This window comes from Branchiostoma lanceolatum, chromosome 16, assembly GCF_035083965.1.
Source record: "Branchiostoma lanceolatum isolate klBraLanc5 chromosome 16, klBraLanc5.hap2, whole genome shotgun sequence".
NCBI lineage: Eukaryota > Metazoa > Chordata > Leptocardii > Amphioxiformes > Branchiostomatidae > Branchiostoma > Branchiostoma lanceolatum.
Window position 1 is genome coordinate 9,296,540 of NC_089737.1, and position 23,064 is coordinate 9,319,603.

At 40.7% G+C, this 23,064-nt stretch overlaps 1 protein-coding gene across 1 annotated transcript; it reads left to right on the forward strand.

The window, feature by feature from the left end:
* The first annotated feature begins 15,184 nt into the window (after positions 1 to 15,184).
* On the forward strand, positions 15,185 to 22,913 carry LOC136421749 (enoyl-CoA hydratase domain-containing protein 3, mitochondrial-like). The gene is made up of 10 exons (XM_066409266.1): positions 15,185 to 15,318; positions 16,341 to 16,519; positions 17,332 to 17,467; positions 18,099 to 18,170; positions 18,473 to 18,506; positions 18,924 to 19,008; positions 19,899 to 20,008; positions 20,217 to 20,275; positions 20,705 to 20,811; positions 21,712 to 22,913. Exons 1-10 carry the CDS (start codon positions 15,310 to 15,312, stop codon positions 21,812 to 21,814), a joined length of 894 nt encoding a protein of 297 aa, XP_066265363.1. The 5' UTR covers positions 15,185 to 15,309; the 3' UTR covers positions 21,815 to 22,913.
* Positions 22,914 to 23,064: the final 151 nt, after the last annotated feature.

The window sequence follows — 23,064 nt, forward strand, 5'->3', positions numbered from 1 at the left end:
GAACTTCTGGGTGACTACAAAATTATATAAGTACGCTTCTACCGGCAGTACAATACATGTAGACACTAGAGCAATCGTTCATTAACAGTCGAAACTATTTCCTGAACCGACGCCAACCTAATGAAAACAGTGGTTATTTTTGCCAAGAGTGTTTTCATTGGACCGCCTCCTGATAGATTTTTGCAGTCAGACTTGGAAAGTTGCATTATGCTCCTTTGATAGACATATCTGTGCCTACAAGGAAATATGGATAATCATCGGCTAGGACGGATATCTCGTGTGTGCGTCAAAGTGATTTAGAACGTGCAGCTTTATCTTTTGAACTATTCAGATCAAACCGGCTGGCGATATCCACGAGATGTATTCAACATGTATTCCTGTGAAAAGGTATTGCGTTAGCACAGACAAAAGGTCTAGGAAACCAAATCCGGCGAAATCCGAGGACTAGGACTCAAGAATAACCCCTTGAAAACATGCAAAGACTAATGAAAGAAGGGGATTATCAACAACGGTAAATTATAAACAGATCGGGGGGGGGGGGGGGGTACCGACAACCTGTTTGATGCAAAGGTACAAAAAACTATCCTTTAATCACTGTCTGGTTACAAATTATGATAGAGCTAGCGATCGTAGACAAATACTTCCCGTTGAAAACATTATAATCCTGTTTACGAAGAAAAAAAAAAATTTTGTCTTATATCTAATGTCATGCGATACTCACAAGACACGGGTGTGAATTTTGTAAACTATTGATAAACATGCTTTGAACATGTGGCTGACACTGAGTAAGTCAGCTGACTCGGTGGAAGGCCATGATCTCAGGCAATACTCGCTCGTGACATCGGGACAGATTTTTCAATCGTCAGTTGTTGGAGCTTACGACCTTAGACATGATATAATAGTGTTACCGTAACATCCATTTTACTCAGTCCATTGTTATTTGTCCTTACCTTGAACAAAAGGTCATGCATAAAACGTAATACTCAACAAATATGATCATCCAAATAGATTCATAGCACATTCTTACGAAAAATTCCCACAATCATGATTACGGTAATCGCAGAATTCGAAAGGTAGCTATCTATATGTGCTTTGAACAATCACTGTAGATGATGAGGAGTATGTGTCAGATGGCATGAGTTATTACTATCCCGCATGAGACCAAATATTAAGTCATAGCTGTCCGAATGATGTGTTTCCTATCATCTGCTGGTGTCTCGGTCATCATGGAACCATTTGATCTTCCACCCTGAGAGAGTGCGTGCAATTTAGCGACAATTTTGTGTAGACGTAATTTTTGACTGAATGGAAATACCATTGTTACATAGTAACGTTATATCTTATAGGTATCATTGATATTTGACCTCAATAAATCTTTTATACCTAATTTCTATTACTAGATGTCTTCTTCCTTGAACCTTGGGTCAGGTAGTTATACAGGTTTCTGGTTTGTTGAGTTGTGTGATTACATTCATCCATAGAGTACGAAGACAACACCAGAAACAATAAGATTCAAAGTGTTTATATTTCCAATTGCAACATATCGCATGTACATGCAAAAGAGAAAACTATGTGCTTCCATCCCCTTTCCATGATCAAAGTGCTGTCTTCAATTTTGTTTGAACCACATCTACTTATTTCATTTTCATTTCATTTATTTACACAGGGCAAATACAACTCAGGCTGTGAAGCCTGTTTTTCAGGTATCCCTGATTTTACATATAAAACCACAACTACGACTAAGTACACAGTAACAATGATAATTGAGTACACATCTACCATAAATGATACACCATTGGCAGAAATACACATCAGCACCTAAAGTTCTCCTCAGCAGTATGCTAACATTGATATTTTCAGTGATACAAACTGATGAAATTTAAAGCTGACCCTATACGTTAATCATTGATAAATCATTTTTTCTGATGATCTACAACTTCCTGGAACTTGATAGTCATCTTCACTTTAATTTCATTTCATAACATAAGAAGTTGACGAATATAAATACTAAACCCTAGAGAGGTCTAGAAAACAACACATATAAAATCAATAGAACATCTTCAAATGGTTTACGATTATTCTGGAGCACATAAGATTTAATCCACCAAATGCTACCTTTCTTTGTTTATTCTTCTTTATTTCTAAATTTCATATTCTTCATCATTCCTTATTGCTACATCACTCCTGTTCATGGGTCCTGTTGTCACGGACGACATAATGCAAATAACCAAAACATTAACGATTCGCTGTATGCAGGAAAAAGCATATTTGAAAAAGAAACATTTTGAAATAAGCCTAAATGATTATGAGTTTGAATATTTGATAGAGCACTATGACATACAGGGAAGGACAGTACTCAGCTTCTATGAACGTAACGTTACATGCCAAACTAATTTCACAAACCATGCTCTACATTTTTGTACATCAAAGATTTGTAATAACTCCAAACCACGAAACTATGTCAGGTCAACTCTTGTGTAGATCAGCGCATATCAGTGTAAATTTTTCATTTTATTTCATTTTATTAAGATTTACCACATTTGTGGAAGGATTGACATAACAGGTGAACTATCACCTTTTCAAGATGTCAACCCAGATGTAAGGTTTGGACCATCGCACACCGGGGCATGCCCCTACTCTTTTTCGAAAGGTGTGGTGGGTTCTTTTACGTGCGCTGGGGTGTGGCTCTCCCCAAACACGGGACCTCTATTTGACGTCCTATCCGAGGGACGTCCCTAACCCTAGATGAGCTAGGTACTCATTTACACCTGAGTGAAGTGAGGAAATTCGAGTTAATTGCCTTTCCCAAGGGCACAACGTCGGGGCGCATGTTCAGAGTTGTCCCGGAACAGTCCGGGTTCGAACTGGGGTCCCCTTGTTTGATAGTCGGATGGTCTATCCATTACGCCACACGACGCCACGAATGGATGAATGGCAAGAACAAAAATCTTAAGAGTAGATTCTGTAAAATATTCCATTTGACCAAAGAAGAAACAAATATTGTTTGAAGACTAAAATAGAAAGATTGACTTAAATTTCTAGAATATTCTTGCTGGTGAAAATTGTACTAGAAATACTATCTTCACCTAAGGAAAACCAAAAAAAAACTAAAACTCTTCGGGTAAGAATTAACACAGAGGTTTTGCAAAAGGTTTCTTGGTTTTTCTTTATAAATGAAAATCTGCTTTCTCGCCATCAGAAAAAAAAAAGAAAATCAAGAAAAAACATTTTTGGTAGTGTAACGCCTGGCAAATTGCACCACCAAAACCACAATTTAAGCAAATCCCTGCTTTCTCCTTCATTGAGCCATGCTGATGACGTAATGGCTGTGTAACCAATGAGAATAGAGGGATCTGACTGGTCCCCATAGCCAGGCTATATGTTAATTACGGATATAAAGTTACCATTTGGTGTGGAAAAATGGTTACCCGCTCGGTCCAGTGACTTGGCGAGGTCACCACCAAATCTCCATGCGGTCCAACAGCAAGGCCATCTGGCCTTATCGCGTTAACGATGGTACGGACAAATTCGCCATGACTTGTGAACATGTCTACCCGATCGTTTCCATCGTTCGCTATAATGATGGAATCCGAGCTGTCAAGACAAATACTTCGCGGATAACGCAGTTGACCTTGAGCGCTACCGGGACCTCCAAATTTGAAAGACAAATGTCCGGAGTGATTGTACACTTGGACAAAGCCGGATACTGGATTTGAAACGAAAATATTTCCTTCGTTGTCTGCGGTGATTTGTGAAAATATGCTTGTCTCAGTTTGAAAACTGTGATACAAGGAGCCGTTTGAATAAAACATGAGAACCACACCAGGACCTGATACGATGATTTTGTTATTTAAATCGTCTACAGTGATGGTAGGCTTCGACTCCAATGGTTGAACTTGGAAGTTTGCTAGTACCACACCGTTCCGATTATATTGTGCTACATGTACAGTATGATTATCATAATTAATCTCGTGTCCTCCCGTCACCCACAAGAAACCGTCTCCATCAATGGCAACATCAGAGGGACGCATCTTTGGTTTTCCATTGCCACCGGGAACTACAGTTGGGAAGAGGCGGAGGAAGACTCCATCCATACCGATTTAATGCTGTTAGTCTTATTTTTGTCTCTCGTGTAAATAGTAAAGCATTGGTCAAACGAATTTCCGTAAAGAGAAGAAGAAGAAGAAGAACTTTATTACACGACAATTGTACCTGGTACAAAGTATGGCAAGAATTCGTAAACATAATACAAAGTAGAAGTATAGAAATTTAACATCCTAATTAATGATACAATCCAATAAGGACTAGCATACATTTTGATATAGCATCCTAATCAGTAATAAAATACAATAAGGCCTAGAATACAATTTGATATAGCGTAACAGTTATGATCGAGTTGGTTTAATCATTAGTTTCGGTATTTTTCCTAATGTGAAAGCAGTCGTTAAGATATTTACTTATTTTCGTATTATGGGGATTGTTGCATTTAAATATATACTCAAAACGGTCGGTAGTATCGATACTCCAAAAATTTGTACTTGTTTTGAGAAATGTTAATAACTTATTACGTAAAACATCATATCTAGAGCATTCCAAAAGGAGCGAGAAAGCCTGAAAGCTTACGGTTTGGATGCCCCCGCCGTGGAATGATACCCCGAAGATGATTCCACTGATGATCAATGACGACAGGCCGACAGTTGTTATTAAAGCAGCCAATAAGCAAAGACACCTGCATCCTGAATGTTAAGAAATTTTGGGTTGAGCTCAGAAATTACTTCCCTTGTAACTTTTACCAATGTGTTTCTGGATTGTTTGTCAACTTATGGTCTAATCACCTTGATTTTCCACTTGCTTTCAGTAAAAAATTGACTTTTATCTGTGGCAATTATTCCACTGAAACCCATACTTTTTTAAAAAGCTCATAAAAATGGGATGATCTAATTAATATGTAGGACTGATCTTGAAAATAATGTTTGTAGGGTGTCTGCATGTGTGTCCTAATTAGCCTGGGTTCCATCCTATTTCTACCGGGGCTCGTACATTCTCTTTTAGGGTAGCGAATGTAGGAGCCCCTGTAGAAATAGGATGGCACCCAGGCTATGTCCTAATAGCTGTTGATCAATTCTCAGCCTTAGCAACTAAATTCCTCTATTGCTTCGACCCAAAAATTGCCCTGGATCTTATCCCATCAGAACCAATATTCAAAGCATCTTAACTTGCCCTAAAATATTAGATATGATGTGACAGACTTACCGCACGACGTTTGTGGGCGAACGTTGGCAGCGTACATCGGATCGGGCTGCAGGGCGTTTTGCTCGTTCATCGGGTTTGGAGTATTCAGAGGCCGTCTGATCCCACGTAGGTTACTGGTATCATCAGTAATGTCTGAAGTGCCAGTATCACGACGGGATGGACCACATTCTGACGTGTTATTCGGGATGTCATTGCTGTGGTTGGAAACAGTTTCTATTTTTTGCAATGGTTCCTTTGTCTGTGTCTCTTCACCCTCGCTCTTGTATGCAACTGCGTACGGTTGGATATCGACATCGGTAGGACTGGGCTGGATAGCTTGTTCGACGAGAACTGCAGCACCGTGTTTTGTGTGTTTGTTTTTGTTATCACTGTTTTGTTCCTGGTACCTAACAGCATATGGCTGGATACAGGTGTTGGCATCATGATTCGGGTCCTTATTGGTGTCATCGTCATCATCATCTTCTTCTTCTTCCTGGTATCCAACAGCATATGGCTGGATGCAGGGGTTACCATCTCTGTCGGCTGGTCTGGTTGGTTCAGGGGATGCGTTTGGGTCGACTTTCATATTGGAGTTTCCAATAGCTTGCAGCTGTTTCGGACTGGTATTCACGTCGTTTTGTGGGTAAATCAGATTACTGTTCACTGAGTTTTGCGGAAAAATTAGATTAGTGTTCAGGCCGGCATATTGTTGGTTGATCGAACTGTTGTTCTCGGCGTTTTGCGGGTAGATTGGATTTGGTGTACCGGCGTTGGGGGTGTACATTGGATCAGGATTTGGGGTCATTGGCTCGTATTTCGGGTTACTGTGAATCGGACGTCGTTTTTCAAGTATGCCACTGTCATACCCGGCCGAAGTGGAAGATTCTGTATCATCCTCGGATGAGTCACGCGTTACCTTTTTGGTTGGGATGTCATTGCTGCTAGTTGCCGCTGCTTCTGATTTCTTAAATGTTTCATCCGTTTTAGCTTCTCCCAATCTTGCTGTCATAACCGCATAATCATCCTGGTATAGGTATGCAACTGCGTATGGTTGAATATCGACAACAGGTGGCATTGGCTGGGTGGTTTGTTCGTTTGCAGACGCAGCATCAAAATTTGTGGGTTTGACGTAATCATCATCATCCTCATCATCATCATCATCAACGTGATTTCCGACAGCATACGGCTGGATGCAGGAGTTGTCTTCACGTTTTGTGGGTTTGTTAGTACAATCAACATAATCATCATCTTGATATCCAATAGCATACGGCTGTCGTTACCGTCAGGTGGTCTGAAGATGCTTTTCGCAGTTCCTTCATTTTGACCTGCATGCTCGCAGCATGTTGCCTCTTGGAAAATCGACTGTGGTGACGCTTGGTACAGCGATGGGTGTGGGGTTGTCTGCCATGATTCCGGCAGTTGTCGATCGTACGCCAGCGAAGGTGGTTCTGAGGTAGACATGCGATTGCAGGGTACTTTATGCCTCTTACATCAAGCAACTCATCGCTAATCTCCTGATCTATTTGTTATACCGATGTTGTTAATCTCTTCCTTTCACTAGTCTTTACCTGTGCTTAAGAAGGTAGTCCTAGAAGAGTCATAGGATTACGACGGATTAGGCTTCCTAATCCTTCTGTGCGTGTCTACTCAATACCTGTATGGATCGCTCTGGTTTTATCTGAATAGTAAAAAGGATAATGTTAGAAGCTGTTACTCTTCGACGCCCACGTGAGATTAACATCCGAGCCGATTGTCTACGTTGATTTTGATATTCTCTTTACTTCAGAGTCGTCTGTACTTTGTATCGGACTCATGGAGAGATACAATGAGCACTGCGTCTTTCATTCGTCGAATTTTTTCATCTTGTCGGCTAGAAAATGAGTCCCATTCATAATCCAGACATCCTATTGAGTAAGCCCAGACAAAGGGACTGGGAAACCCAATCCGACGAAATCCTGGGACCTTACAACTCCTTAAAAACAGGCAAGACTAGTGAAAGGAGGGGGTATTAACAACGGTAAATTGCAAACAGATCGGGGGATTAGTGACAACCTGTTTGATGAAAAAGTCAAAAACTATTCTATGATCACTGTCTGGCAACAGATAGACATTCGATTGCAAAGTAATTTATGCATCTTACATCAAGCAAGATGGCACTGATCCACTGAACACCCTGTGTTACTGGTGTTAATACCTAAGTTCCTCTCACCTGTCTTTGCCTGCTCTTTAGAAGATAGTCCAGATAGAGTCGTAGAATTACGTGGGATTAGGCTTTCTTGTTTCCTTGATGTGGTTAAGAGGGAAAAAACAACTTTCAAAGTGTAAGTTAAAAACGAGGAGTTCCAATGAATAAATTCTTGGCAAGGATAGAAACACCACCCACGGCTTTTGCTTCATGTCGCTGTAAATTTAGCAAACAGTCCCGGCTGTGCATCATCGGCTGTGTGTCCGTCTGCGCTGTACGACGAAGAAAAGCGCCTAACATAGTGATGTATTCACCAAACAACAAGATTTCTTCATTAGCCGTTCTTGCAACATATGCATGTCTTGCTGCTTCTAAAGCAGAAACATCAGTACAAATGACGGGGAAAAAAACAAGATTATGAACGGAGTTTTTTCGAATTTCCAACCAATCTTAACAACAACACAACACGTACAAAACACAACAAAATCGCAGCAATCAAGCTACCTGTAATTCCGAAAGTCTGACGGAAAAAAAATAAAATCAGTGCAGACAACCATTGGCTAACACTTATCAAACGTGGGTATCAAGGAGTAAGAACTTACACCATTATCCTCTGAACTGTTCAGATCGAACAAAAGGGATGCACTTGTGCGTATCCATCATACATTGTTTTGTAAAGGTATTGAATAAAAACACACAAAAGGATTTACGAATCCTAATCCGACATGATCCTACGACTACGTTCCTACGTGCACTACCTTCTTCAGAACAGTCAAAGACAAGTAAAAGAAATGGATTAACAATATGGGTAAAACAAACAAATCAGGGGATCAGTGACAACCTGTTTGATGTAATAGGCATAAGGTACCCTGCAATCGCGTGTCTACCTCAGAACCACCTTCACTGGCGTACGATTGACAACTGTCGGAATCATGGCAAACAAACACAACGCTGTACCAACCGTCAAAACAGACGATTTGCCAAGAGGCAACATGCTGCGAGCAGGTCAAGATGAGGGAACTGCGACAAGCATCTTCAGGCCACCTGACGGTGACGACAGCCCCTGTATCCAGTCATATGCTGTCGGATATCAAGATGACACGGATGATTCCACTTACAAACCTACAAAAGATGAAGACAAACACTGCAACCAGCCATATGCCTTCGGATATCAGGATGATGATGATGATGATGATGATGATGATGCTAACAAACCCACAGAATTTGATGATGCAGCTCCAAATGAACAAACGACCCAGCCCGTGCCCCCTGATGTCGATATTCAATCATACGCTGGTGCAAGCCAGGATGATGTGCCGCTTGTTACATCAAATTTGTGGAAAGCGAAAACACATGAGCCCTTTGAAACATCAGAAGCAGGGGCAACCGGCAGCAAGGAAATAACAATCAACACGGCAGTGCACGACTCATCCGGGGATGATAGTAAAGCTTCAACCATGACCGTATGTAACAGTAACAGCAAGCTTCACCCTAACCCAACGTACGCGCAGAACACAGACTTCATCGCCGACCCAAACTCCGATGACCCTAATCCGGTTTACAGGCAAAACGCTGAGAACTCCAGTTCAACCGACCAACAATACGCCGTGAACACTAATCCGATCTTTCTGCATAACTCTATTAATCCGATTTACCCGCATAATGGCGTGAACCCCGATCTGATGGACGAACTAAACGCTGTCCCTGAACCCGCCAGGCTATCTGACAACGAGAATAACCCCTGCATCCAGCCATATGCTGTTGGATACCAGGAGGAAGATGAGGATGACAGCAGCCAAGACCCAAATCATAATGTCAACCCCTGCATCCAGCCATATGCTGTTAGATACCAGCAAGAAGAGGATGATAATGACAATAACAAACACACAAAACGTGATGCCAACCCCTGCATCCAGCCATATGCTGTTGGATACCATGAGGAAGATGATGATGGCAACAGCAAATACCCAAATTGTAATGACAATCCCTGCATCCAGCCATATGCGGTTAGGTACCAGGAACAAAACGGTGATGACGACAACAAACACACAAAACACGGTGCTGCAGCTCTCGTGCAACAGACTGACCAGCCCAGTCCTACCGATGTCGATATCCAACCGTACGCAGTTGCATACATGTGCCAGGATGAAGTGGGGCTTACAGCGTCAAGTTTAAAAGAGGTGCAGACAAATGAGCTATTGCAGAAAGTGAAAACGGTTTCCAACAACAGCAATGACAACCCAAAAAGCATGTCAGGTCAGGTCTTATCTAACGATGATACTGACGCTTCAGGCTTCACCGAGGATAACAGTAACCTATGCAGGATCGGACGTCCTCTGAATACTAATAGTCAAAATCCGATGAACGCGCAAAACGCCCTGAACCCCAATCCGATGTACGCGGCAAACGTTCATCCTCAAAAGGCGTGCGGTAAGATTTGTATATTACATCATATAGACTCTACTACTGTTGCTTCTCCAGCCATTCTGAATCATACTATCATTAGAAATGTTATGTAATGCTTTATCCTTTTTTCTTTGTTTTCTAACAATCGTGATTTAGTCATTGACATTGGTCTTTAAATACATCTATGATATCTAAGTGTATAAGGTGGTTAACATAATGTTGTTTCTGCAAACTAGAACTCTTATTAATATTTCGGTTCTACTCTTCTTAAAGAAACCAATTCAGACAAGGACTCCCTTCCCAATAAGTTGCAATGACGTAATCTTTTTCAGAATGCAGAGCTAGAGGTCATTCCTTAAAGGTTGCTACAATAACAGCTATCATCTTATCGTCAATGATCATCGGTGGAATCGTCGCTGGGGTCTTATTCACTACCCGGGATACGGAAACGGTAGACGTTTTTATCTCCTCTATCATCATTGTTCTTTTGAGGGTTTCTGCCTGTACCGAAACTCGTGTGATCAATGCCTTTACATTTTACACGTACGAGAAACCTCAAATCTCCATGAACTATTCTGATTATGCAAATGATTTCCACATTTACATAATCTATGTTTGGTCATGTGCACCTTTAACTAACTTACACATGTCGTAATGCAGATTAGGGATTTAGTGGCATATTTAAAAAAAAAAAACTACGTATGTTACTTATATTTGAGTCCAATTATGGAAAACACTGCAAATATAGATTTTCCTCATTAATTATACAAATTTTGTCCTAATGAGCAAAATTTCCACTTCATTATGTACATCTCTGTCGAAGCTATCTGCAATATGAATATCATGGAAATCAGTAGTTTCTTTGTTCAGTTATTCTTCATGGAAGATTTTGACAAAACCACCCCTGCAGTTTCTGAGGAATCTGCTTGGGGTCCCAAACCTACACCAATTCTTCCTTACATCACAAGCTATTTGACATAAGAAAATTAAGACCATAACATGTCCAGGTCAAAAGACACAAAAAACGGAAGTTCTGCTGCAGTACCAAGGACTAATACCAGGGGAGGGGGCAATATCGACATTGACCTTTGTCTTCCCAAGACCTAAAAACATACCAGGTATCATCGTAATCCATTCAAAGGTTCTTGAGTTATGCTGACAACAAAATCCGGGAACACAAGCACACACAGGCATACACGCACAGCACACACACACACAAAAACAGAAACTATATCTCCATTTTCATGGAGATATTAAACAAGAAACAATAGTCCGTCGGACCTCCTTGAAGTAATTATGGTGTTTACGGTCTGCCAAAGGTATCTGATACTGGTCATCTTTAACTACCGACATGCCAAATTTCAGACATACCCATCAAAAGAACTTTGATTAAAAGGTGCTAAAACAAAGACTCAGGCAGAAACAGGTTGTCAAAGTATGAAAGTCTCATCTTAGCAAAGAAGGCTGTTGTAGCATTTGCTAATAATATTTAAAAATGAGACACTAATTTACATGATGTATATCCAAGGAGGCTATATATAAAATTCCTCAAAATGAGTTATTCTGAAGTGGCGTATACCAAAACTGTGATTGGATTGAAGTCCTGTGGGCATATGGGCGGTAGCTTGAAATAATAGTTGAAAATGAGACACTAATTTGCATGATGTATATCCAAGGAGGTTGTATATAAAATTCCTCAAAATGAGTTATTCTGAAGTGGCGTATACCAAAACTGTGATTGGATTGAAGTCCTGTGGGCATATGGGCGGTAGCTTGAAGCCTGGCTTGGCCGCTCCATGAAAAGTTGCGAATGTGTGCGCAACTCTATTCAAAATTGTAAACCTTTAGGTGGTGACCCTCCTTCCCGGAGAATAACTAACAGCATCAAATCGGTCTTCTCTCTTACAGCAAAGATTGGCGAATGACTCTTTCTCGACAACAGAAACAGCTTTGTTGTCGACATCCTACAGCTCGCAAGGTAACTATATTTACACATCTACTTACACATCTAGACTACTGCAGCTCGGTGTGGGCAAGTACATCTGTAAAGAACATAAAACGACTACAAGTCATACAGAACAGAGCGGCCAGGATCGCCAACTTTGTGAAATTGTGTATACACAGCCTAATGCTTCTTTTATCATTTATGTACTTATGTAAATTCTGTGGTGTTCATATGTGTCATGTAGTTTTGTCCAGTCGGTTTGGACCACAGGAAGAGTAGCTGTTAAGCTAATTGTGGATCCCAATAAACTCAAACTCTAACATTTGAGGTCAAGAAGAGAGGGGGCTGAACAAGCTATGGTAATTGATTTTGGATGGTTGATAGCTCTTGTGCTCGAGACGACGTGTAGGTAACCTTGATGAAGACCACCATGATGTTATGTTAATCATGCAATTTAGGACTTTATCTTCGTAATTAAGGAGGGAAATTTGTTTCAAAAGTGTTAAATGACAGAAAATTAATTGATATTCAATCCACATGTAACTTGGTTCCAGAGGTACTTTAATGAATATAAATAATGCAAAACATAACCTAAGTTGCATAATACATTTAAAAAATAGTGGTTAATAATGGACTGTTAATACGTACTAGATTAGGTAACGATTAACATCATCAAACATATATTATGTATAATTTGCACATTATTCTGATTAGTAAATGCTATAATAGCTTCCTTGATAAGAGTTCGGAGACCTCATACCCCCGTGATATACTTAGAGATTGAGTTAGAGCTATTTGTTTTTGCTTTATCTTGTCTCTTTAACCACTCTTGGGCCACATAACTTTGTGCATTCACCACAACACGGTCCAGCCTAACCAAGTCAATAGTAAATCATTGTGATTTGGTGACAATTGAAACTTTTGCGAAAGTGAGCATTTATATTGGAACTGTTGACAAAAAGAAGAAATCATCAGGTTATTGGCCCCTGGCAGATTTCCATGGTACTGTAGCAGGAGTTCGGGTTTTGATATTTCGTGTTCTGGACAAGCTATGGTCACAATTATTTGGTGGTACACAGCTCGTGTGCTTGGCAATATGATTCTTACGTTTCGGCCCTCTATCAGCCTTTAGGATGCCCATTGGACGATATCAAAACTTTAAACATGTGCATTTATGTACTGTTGCAATTTTCATGCAGCGGCATGTGGCCCAGACAGTGGAAACATGAAATCGGAGATCATCATCTTCGGCTGTGTCGGACATGACCCGGGAGAATTTTCTTATATCGACGGAGTGGCTGTGTCTGCTGGAAACGAGATATTTGTGCCAGATTATAGCAACGAACGAGTGCAAGTCTTCAACATGGACGGAGTCTTCCTCCGCCTCTTCCCAACTGTAGTTCCCGGTGGCAATGGAAAACCAACGATGCGCCCCTCTGATGTTGCCATTGATGGAGATGATCATTTGTGGGTGGTGGGAGGATACCGGATTAATGATCATAATTGTGCTGTCCGTGTAGTACAGTACAATCGGAAAGGTGTGGTACTGACCAAGTTCGAAGTTCAACCCTTAAAATCGCTACCTATGATCACCGTTGACGCTTTCAATAACAAAATCATCCTGTCAAGTGCTAGTGATGGTGTGGTGCTGATGTTCCTTCCAAACGGCTCGTTCTATCACAGTTTTCAAATTGAGACAGGACAGCTATCTTCACGTATCACCACAGACCGCGAAGGAAATATCATCGCATCATATCCTGGATCTGACTTTGTCCATGTTTTCAATCACTCAGGACATTTGTTATTCAAATTTGGAGGCGTCGGAAGCGCTGAAGGTCATCTGCGTTCTCCGCGAGGTATTTGTATTGACAGCACAGGTTCTCTCCTTGTAGCGAACAATGAAAACGGTAGAGTTGACATGTTCACAAGGTTCGGAAAATTTGTCCGCACCGTTGTAAACGTAACAAATCCATTGAGTCTCGCTATTGGACCAAATGGAGATCTAGTAGTGACTGCGACCATGTACTACGGGATAACCATCTTTCCACACCAGCTGGTATATCCGTAATCATCGTTCCGGGGTTTATTTTAGATTGTGCTATGAATGTGAATTTTTGGATCGTAATGTTTGATGAGTATACGTTTTATGCATGTCCGTTCAATAAAATAGACTAAGCTAGTGAAATGAATGTTGAAAATGTCACAGTAACAGCAGAATATTATGTCTAGGTTTGTAAGCTCCAACAACTGATTTAGAAATATTTTCGGATTGCATGTTCTCTGGTGGTTTGACGGTCGGAATGCCTGAGAACATGGTCTTCTGATTTACTCAGTCTCAAGCATTTGCACATAGCATGCTTCTTAAACTTTTCAAAATCCACACCCACGTCTTGTCAGCTTTGGATGTCATAACGTAAAAGACCGAAGTTGTTTTCTTCTTTCTTTCTTTGCAGATTTCAAACACGTCGTCGTTGATCCCCTGAGCTACCTATTTGTTTTTAATACCAAGGAGGTTTAAACCTCCTTGGTTTTACCTTACCGATGTTAGTAATCCATTCCTTTTACTTGTCTACAAAATAGACGTGGTGTCTGTCGCCCCGGTTTGATCCGAACAGTTTAAAGGATAACGATGTATGTTCTAATCCTCTTTGATGCCCACGTGGGATAAACATCCATGTTGAAGATTGTCTACTTCGATTTTGATGTGTTTCATTTTTATATAACATATGTATCAGAAGTACATAAAACAACTTTCAAAGTGTAAGTAGGAAACTTTTGTAAGGAACCGTTCTGATGAATAAACTCTTGGCAAGAGTAACCACCACCCATGACAGTTGCCTTATTTTGATGTGAATTGAGGGAATGGTTTAGGTTGTGCATCAGCTATCTGACCATCTGTTTTGGACCCCTTACATAGTTACGAGAAAATTATTTTTTGCAGGATCGAGTAGAATTCTAGTCCGTCTTAGGAGAATCTTAGATTGTCCAATACTTTGCTAAAATAGAAATCACTCGTTCAACGATTATTTTCGATTCGACTAACGTTAACGTTACATGTGTGTGCCAAATCAGTTGAGATTTAGACAAATTTGTACAATTCTTCCGCTATGTCACTGGGCTATCGTATTAGAACTTTCATACAAGACATACAAGAAAGATGTTCTAAGGATAGTGCTATCACATTGTGGTTTGGGTTGATCTTCGTAAGTTACGTCATGATTTTACGTGCCTTTTCTCTCCACTGCTGGCTTCACCCACCCTCATTAAATCAGGACCCCTATCGCTCCACGTTACATCGCTCGCGAAAGGAGCGATGTAACGTGGAGCAATAGGGGTCCTGATTTAATGAGGGTGGCTTCACCGAACATGATCCAAACCACACATCTGCTTGGAGATGGGATCTTGGGAACGAGAGTGAAAAGTCAGCTGCGAAGTTTGCCCCCCTGAGGACGAGAGCAGAGTGTCCGGTAACAGCAGTCTATGCTTCACTCTATGATTTCACCTGCCGGGACTTTAAACATTTACGGCCAGTAACAGCAGTATGTGGAAGGTGAGTTTGACTTAATGGATTATTTGGCGGTGACGCAAATAAGTTAACACGACGTTAACATGCTAGATCACGTGCCTTGCGTATGGAATTGGAAGGGGGAGGGGGGCGTTACTAAGACAAACTTTGTTGACCAAAGCTCAGTCGCCTACGGTATACTGACAATAACTTGTGATTCAATTAGTTGGCAGCCAATTAAATGCCTTATCGATTAGTTCGAAATCCATAAACGGATCAGTGTTGTCCAAATTAAGCTATCAAACTCGCATCATGCTTCCATGATTGCATAATACTTTTTGCTAGTAATAGCATGAATGTTCATCTGTCAGGTGGAATCACGTTCTTAAAAAAGTATGACAAAGCAATGATAAAGAATATATTTGCACTATTTCTCAGCGCATGGCAATGGTTTTCTGAATTTACCTTTGAACAAAATATTAGATCTGAGTACTAGTCTAAAGAAAATTGGTAGTTCCATGCTTTTCTGTCAGTAAAAATTATTCATCTATTATACTCATATAGGTAGATATCGTTGACCAATCAGAAGGCTCCATTTGCTGGTCTGTAATCTTCATACAGACCCGAAAAGCAGGTCTGTAAACTTCGTATGGACCCGCGGATCTGTAAACTTCGTACGGACCCGGTGTTTACGGACCCGGTGTTCGAACGTTACCATTAAATGACAGGGGGTTTTGTTTTTATATTTCATGTTAAGACAAATACTACACAAATCAAATACAACACAAAGTACTACTAAGTACTATAAAGCTTCACGACCTCGGCACTTTATGAGGTGGTTATAGGAACGACCATCATCGCGGCCTTATCACACCATATAGACCGAAGGAAAGCGGGTCATTAACCCTATATTATATAATGTTAATAATTATAATAATTGAAAAGCATGGGGTGAATAGTATAGCCTCCTGGCTCCCGGAATCAAACCTGGGCCAGCAAGAGAACAAACTGGTTAGTAAGTGGTCCTTGAACCACACTGATTAATGTTTTTATTGTGTGTGTTCTAGGTCTGTACATCAGTGTTAAGGAGCAGTGTCAGGGACTACGATACTCTCAGAGCCCTTCCCTGGCTGAGTCGACATCTGTCGTCTGCTAGCTCAGGGTCAAGTTCAGCAGAGCCGGCACTGACTGTGTCCTCCCAACATGACGGCATCAGAACTATCACACTCAACAACCCAAAGAAAAGGCAAGGGTTGACTTCATCATGTAGAATCCTCCTTTTCTGCCTGCCTGTATTGAGGCTTTGTTTTTGGTGTGTCTGTTTGTTTGATATATGTTGTCATGTGTCTGTACTGTAGTTATTTTGATACATATAGTCAGTAGAGGGGCAGGAAGTCAAGCGAGTGCAAAGTCAAACTTGCAGGAGTGACAGGAAGTATCAGATCTAGAAGTAACACTAACAGGTAATGAGGTCGTGTGCAGCTAGTATGAAGCATGCACACAGTAAGTCATGATCACATGCCAAGTGGGGTTTGAACCCCTGTTCTCTGTATCCATAGAATTTGATTCATATGGCAAAGCAGTATGTTTGCCATGGGGACACAGCTGAGATCGATATAACATATTGATATATTTATGTTAGATATGATACTATTGTTAGTGTTCTTGAACTAGTTTAGCTCACTAAAGAGCTATTCTTCCACTGGTTGTGACAGAGAAGACAGATGCCTATGCCAATGTACATTGTTTACAGGTTTATTTTACTGGGGAAGTTTCAATAGCACGATCTATTCCACAAGTACAATGAACAGTGTTCAACCACGGCTATCAGTCCCATCCTAATAGGACTGCAGCTCTTTCCAGTAGCGTGCATGTCGGCTGAGCATCAGCAGCCGGGATTCCAGAGGTAGGGTCACCAACCACTGGCCTATGGACGCTCCATTGTACATCGTCATGTCCCTCCACTATTACTTAGTACAGTGGCAGATGAATGGAGGTGACCTGGTGACTGGCGGTCTTGATTTGCATATCATTTTTATACATTATTATTTGTTGCAGGAATGCCCTATCCCTGGCCATGCTGGAGAGTCTGAGGAGGGACCTGTTGGGAGGGGGGAGTCAGACTGACCTGCAGGTCATCATCATCGCTGCAGAAGGACCTGTTTTTTCTGCTGGCCATGACCTCAACGAACTGGTAGGGTTTTGTTTGGGGAGGGGGGTGTTTATGAGAGCAACTCCACCAAGACTGGAGGAAAAGCTGATTATGAACTACTGATTATAAACAGAATTCCAAGTACACATTTAAATGTAAGTTGCAAATGTTGAACTGCATTTGATTTGTTGCACACTCTTGGGGTCCAGAAAAGGTGTAGCCTGGTAGCCATACCATGCAGCCTTGCCTGTGAGCCTGGCCTGGCATACAGCCCATTTTTTTTCCTACTCTCCAAGCAGAGGAGGGGTTCCAGCATGTTTTTGACAATTGTTTTTAGGCATTTTTGTTGGGCTTTCTACTTTGTCATTTTTGCCAAAAAAAGCCCAACAAAATCGCTTAAAAACACATCAAAAACATGCCAGAACCCCTCCTCTACTTGAAGAGTAGTTTTTTTTCCGCAAACCCGTACTAGTACAGTTAAACGTCAAAACTATGTTTCCAAACACATTCATGGACTACCCTATACCAACTAATTATTCCAATGAGTTAACAGACTTGTATGATATAAATTGCCAATGAGCTTATCAATTGGTTCATCACTAACTGAATGTCTATTGACTGTTTAGCAAAATCTTTAACACTCTTGTGTTTTTCTTGTCTGTGCACAATGTAGTCACCAGCACACAGCAGAGACAAACATACTGAAATCTTTGATGCCTGCACTAGAGTCATGACACTTGTACAGGTGAGAATGCAATGAAATGTGCCTTTTTTTAAAGACTGTAAGAAAATGTAATCTCCAAGCAGATGTTAGGAGGCTAAACCGTATTCCTAGCTGCCTGCTTTAAGTGCTTATTTTACAAAGTGTTGGGACCGGTAGTTTGACAGAGAAATGGGCACCCAGGAAGATGTAATGATTTAGCTTCCCAATATCTGCTTGAAAATTGAGTAGATGCATGTTACTTCACATTCAATCACGGCTTAGTTGTAAATTGCATACTGTGGTTAAAAGGAACATTCTAATATCTCTGTTTTTCCTGTTTGCAGGACTTACCCGTCCCTGTCATTGCAAAAGTTCGAGGTACTACACACATTTTAGCATTGATGCTATGATCATAAGATTCACTTGATATTTTGGAAGATAACACAATCTAAGGAGATTTACAAAAATTTGTAAGGCTTTGAAAAAATCAACTCAGAGGCAAACTAGGAAGAGTAGACTGGTCTTGACTCAGTCCATCGCAATTGGCATGGCAATTGACCAATGAGAGAGTAGCTGCATGTCCATCAAATATTTGCATGTTTACATTTCTATTTTGCATTTCTGCATTTTGACAGGTGGGTGGAGCTATGGGAGTGGTCTAGTGGGGAGTTATCCTTGTGTCCAAAACAAAAACTCCCTTCGGCCTTAGACAGGGTGACTGACACTCTTCTTTGGACTCATGACCATATCTTGTGATGGTCAAAATCTGTACTAGTATTTGTGTGTTGCCCTCAGGTCTGGCTACAGCTGCAGGATGCCAGTTGGTGGCCAGCTGTGACATCGTGGTGGCTTCGGACACAGCACAGTTTGCCACACCTGGGTAAACGTTTCCTTTTTTTCACATGCAACTCATTTTCCTTTATACGTTGATGAAAGTTAGACATCCAGGTAGTAAGTTATGCCCAAAATGCTTACTTAAGCAACTGGATAAAAACGTCTGACTGTTTCAAAGTTTTATCCAGTTGCTTGAGTAATTATTTTTGGCGCATTTTCCTTTATGTTTCCTTATTCAAGCTTGTTTTACATAAATACTTTTTGGCATACATTGTTACACACCATTCATTTTTGTACAGTTTTCATACAAGATGCAGAAGACAGGACTGTATTACTTTGATCCACTCACAGTCACACAAGGAAGGACCCCTCCTCTTTTCAATATCTAAAAGTCTGGTGGGATCTGTAACCTGCCCGAGGTGTGGTTCTCCTCAAACACTCTGCCTCCAGCTTTTTGTCCTATCCGAGAGGACATCCCTAACTGAAGCTAGATACTCACTTTCACCTAGATTGGAGTAAAGTGCTCTTGCCAAAGGCACAACATTGGTGTCTGATAGGGATTTGCACTCAGAACCTATAGATCTTAAGTCAACAACCCTCAGTAATTGGCAAGACCACCTTGCCACCTTTATCTTATGTAGTTTGTGGTCTTAACATTTAAGCAGGGCTTCATCTAAATCAGGAAAGAGGGGCGCTGCACCCTCTTGTTTCAGCCCAGCGCCCCCTTGCCAAATTCAGAATTTAGCTTAATTCCCAGCACACAGCCTTCACTCAGTGATGGATTCTTCTATAAATACATAGAATTCGCTCCCTTGCCTGTGTGTGCTCCCTCTTGTTTGATTTTTCTAGAAAAAACCCTGATTTAAGAATTTGATGCAATGATGCCAAACAAACAAATGTTACTTCACATTAATGATGTTTTTTCTGTTTATTTAGGGTGAAAGTTGGGCTGTTCTGTAGCACTCCTGCTGTAGCTCTGGGACGGGCGGTGCCCAGGAAGGTCGCCATGGAGATGCTCTTTACCGGACAACCAATCACAGCACAGGGTACGTATGATGCTCACATCAGTCAATCACACTGAGTCATCACCATTGATAAGAACACTGATATCCCATTGGCTGTCTGAGTGTCAGCTTGATTAAGGCCAAACACTGGCCCTTATCATGGAGGGTCTTGGTGGGGTTTACAGTGATCTTGATACATGATGTAATACATGTGTAGATAACAGTCGTACTATTTCATCATTGTCCACAGATGCACTACTACACGGCCTTGTGAGTAAGGTGGTCCCGGAATCAAAGTTGGATGAAGAGGTGAGGTCATGACATATTTTGAACCATTCAAATAAGTGTTACTAACTGTCTCCCTGCTGCCAAATCCCATTACGAAACAAAATTTGGTGCCAAACAGCTACCTTAGCATGCTGAAGGTTAAGGTGGCAAAGGCTCAGTCTGTTAGTTCTATACATTGTTTTGTTCAACTTGTTATCAAGACAGTACATACCTTTGTATATATGTCTTTGGTATATATGCGATGACCACTATATACATGTGGAGGCATGCTTGCATAATTTCAATGTAGTCCAACTGGGTGATCAAATCAGGTAAAACATTTTGTAACTTTTCGCATCAAAATAACTTCAAAACATTATATTGTTATGTTTTTTTTCTGCAATAACTTAACATTATGTTATGTTTTTTTTGTGTGAAAATGCAATAATTCAACTGTTGTCTTTCCTTCAGACCGATAGATTGGCCCAAAAAATTTGCACCACAAGTAGGTCGGTGACAGCCATAGGGAAAGCCTGCTTCTACAGCCAAATTACAAAGTCCAGGGATGAAGCTTACAGGTAAAGAGATGACATTGGATGGTATTAGTCTTTTATGTTATTTTGTTTCTGTCTGGCCCGCTGAGTAAAGGTTTGAAGTCAGCATTGTGTAAAAGTTTTGTACAATTTGATTACTGTTACCTTTTGTTCATAGCCAGTTAAACCATGCAAAGATCCATAAAAATGATTGTTTGAATTTGTCAACTTGAGTTGGGAAACTTATCAAACAATTTTAAACCAGAGTCACTAAAGACCATTTTCATAAGCCAAAATTAGGCTGCACAATGACAATAGATGTGGCTCCAGTTGATAGACCATTGGGCTTTGTGAAAAAAAATTACCCAGCCTTCCAACCATAGCCCATATTTGTTGTATTGACAGCAGAGTAAAAAATAAAAGACAATCCCTATCTACGTACGGATCATTATTTTTTTCAGGACCGTAATCGCAAACACAACATTAGTTTTCCGAGGCCACATTTGTATAGGAGACAGAAAAGACTTTGTAGCTGCAAATACAATAAGCTAGGCTCCAGCAGGGTTGAATCGCTCAGCAACAAATCCTCCCGGCATCAACCCTGCTCTTCTGCCCCAAGGTTGTTGTAGTACTGTTACTGACAGTTGCTAATGAATAAATAATGAGCTAGCCTTATTTGGCACAAACAGCTGTTAGTTGCTCAACTGACAACTTGCTTTGCTTGTGGCAATCCTCTGATTGGCTGAAAGCTGTTTGGTGGTGACGTCACCAATAGTTAAAACCTTGGGTCTGAAGAGAAGGGTTGATGCTGGGATGATTTGCTGCCGAGCGATTCAACCCTGCTGGAGGAGGGTGCAATAAGGATGGATACTGGGCTATCACACCTATATTAGGAGCATACTCAACATTAACTCCACGGATCCTTGTATCTGATATCCCCATTAGGGAAGCTGGAGAAGTGATGGTGGACAACCTACAGACAGCGGATGGACGGGAGGGCATCAGTGCCTTCCTGGAGAAGAGAAAACCAACCTGGTCACACCAGTGAGGCGGTCAGGACTGGACTGGTCTGTGGTCACTCTTTAAGAGGACAAGTGGTCATCAAGTCAAGCATGGCTCAACCATGGGTTCTTTTAATCGATGACTTGGCACTTTTAACAGTTGTGCAATGATCCGCAATATGTCGATAAAGGTTAGACATCCAGGTAATAAGATAACGTTACACAATGTCACAGTCACTCAGTCACTGATCATGACAAAAGATTATTACTGGATACTACCTGAAATGTCTGACGCGTGTCCGAAATCTATCCAGTTACTTGAGTAACTGTTACATAATGATCTGCAATGATCTAAGGTACGTACAAAGTTTTTGAGAATCAAGAGGTCACTGCAAGACAATACTGTAAATGTATTCCGAACATAAAACCATAGCGAACATTTCTGCGTTTACAGTATTTTGTAAAATTTCCTAGAGTATTTTTTCAGGAATATGCAAACATTATTTACTGATGAGATGAAGTGTTATGATTCATCTGCAACCAACTTATTAGATGTCTGTGAGGCCTGTTCCATCAGTGCTAGGAATCATTTAGTAGGAGACTGGTGGGGTTTTAATCATGTGAATATATTACAGGGCTCCATTTGTTACATTTTGACAGGAAAGTGTACTGTGTGCAGCACACATTGGCTAAATCTATACACGTTTTTGAGTCAACTCCAAGTTGCCTCCAAGTCGACTCCAAGTTGACTTAGGAAACTGTGTAAAATGGGCCATAGTCAGAAATAGGTTTCACTTCAATATGCAAGTGGGTCTGTATGGTCTTTGTAAACCTTGCTAATTGAGTTATGTATGAAACTATTCAAAGAAACTAATTCAATAAGAACTACATTGTACAATGTACCGAATACCAAATAGTCGATTCTGTACGTACATGTATACTATAATCAAACAAGGAGATTATGGACCTTGAATCATGATGAATATGTTTGCAGTTGATAATCTCAATATTTTGATATTATGTAGATCATAAAAGTAGTTAATCATATTTGTCAGAGTCGATTGTATTTTTGTTACCATTGTCTTAAATTTCTCATGATGAAACTTGACGTTAGTGGCTTGTCAATAAATTGCTATAAAAATTCTAGATATGTGAGGTCGTTTTGTTTGCTTTAGTCTTTGATTATCCATGACAAACATTTATACATTATCTACTGGTCTTAGAGTTGTTTCTTAAGGGCATCTTTGAACAAAACGTTTTTCTTGTCCATTGTCAACAATAGTACAAGTCAGCTTGT

What these genes read in the sequence shown, in the direction of transcription:
- LOC136421749 (XM_066409266.1), top strand. An exon ending in TGTCATTGCAAAAGTTCGAG is followed by an intron (nt 18,507 to 18,923) that starts GTACTACACACA and finishes TGTTGCCCTCAG; the next exon opens with GTCTGGCTACAGCTGCAGGA. An exon ending in TCCAGGGATGAAGCTTACAG is followed by an intron (nt 20,812 to 21,711) that starts GTAAAGAGATGA and finishes TATCCCCATTAG; the next exon opens with GGAAGCTGGAGAAGTGATGG.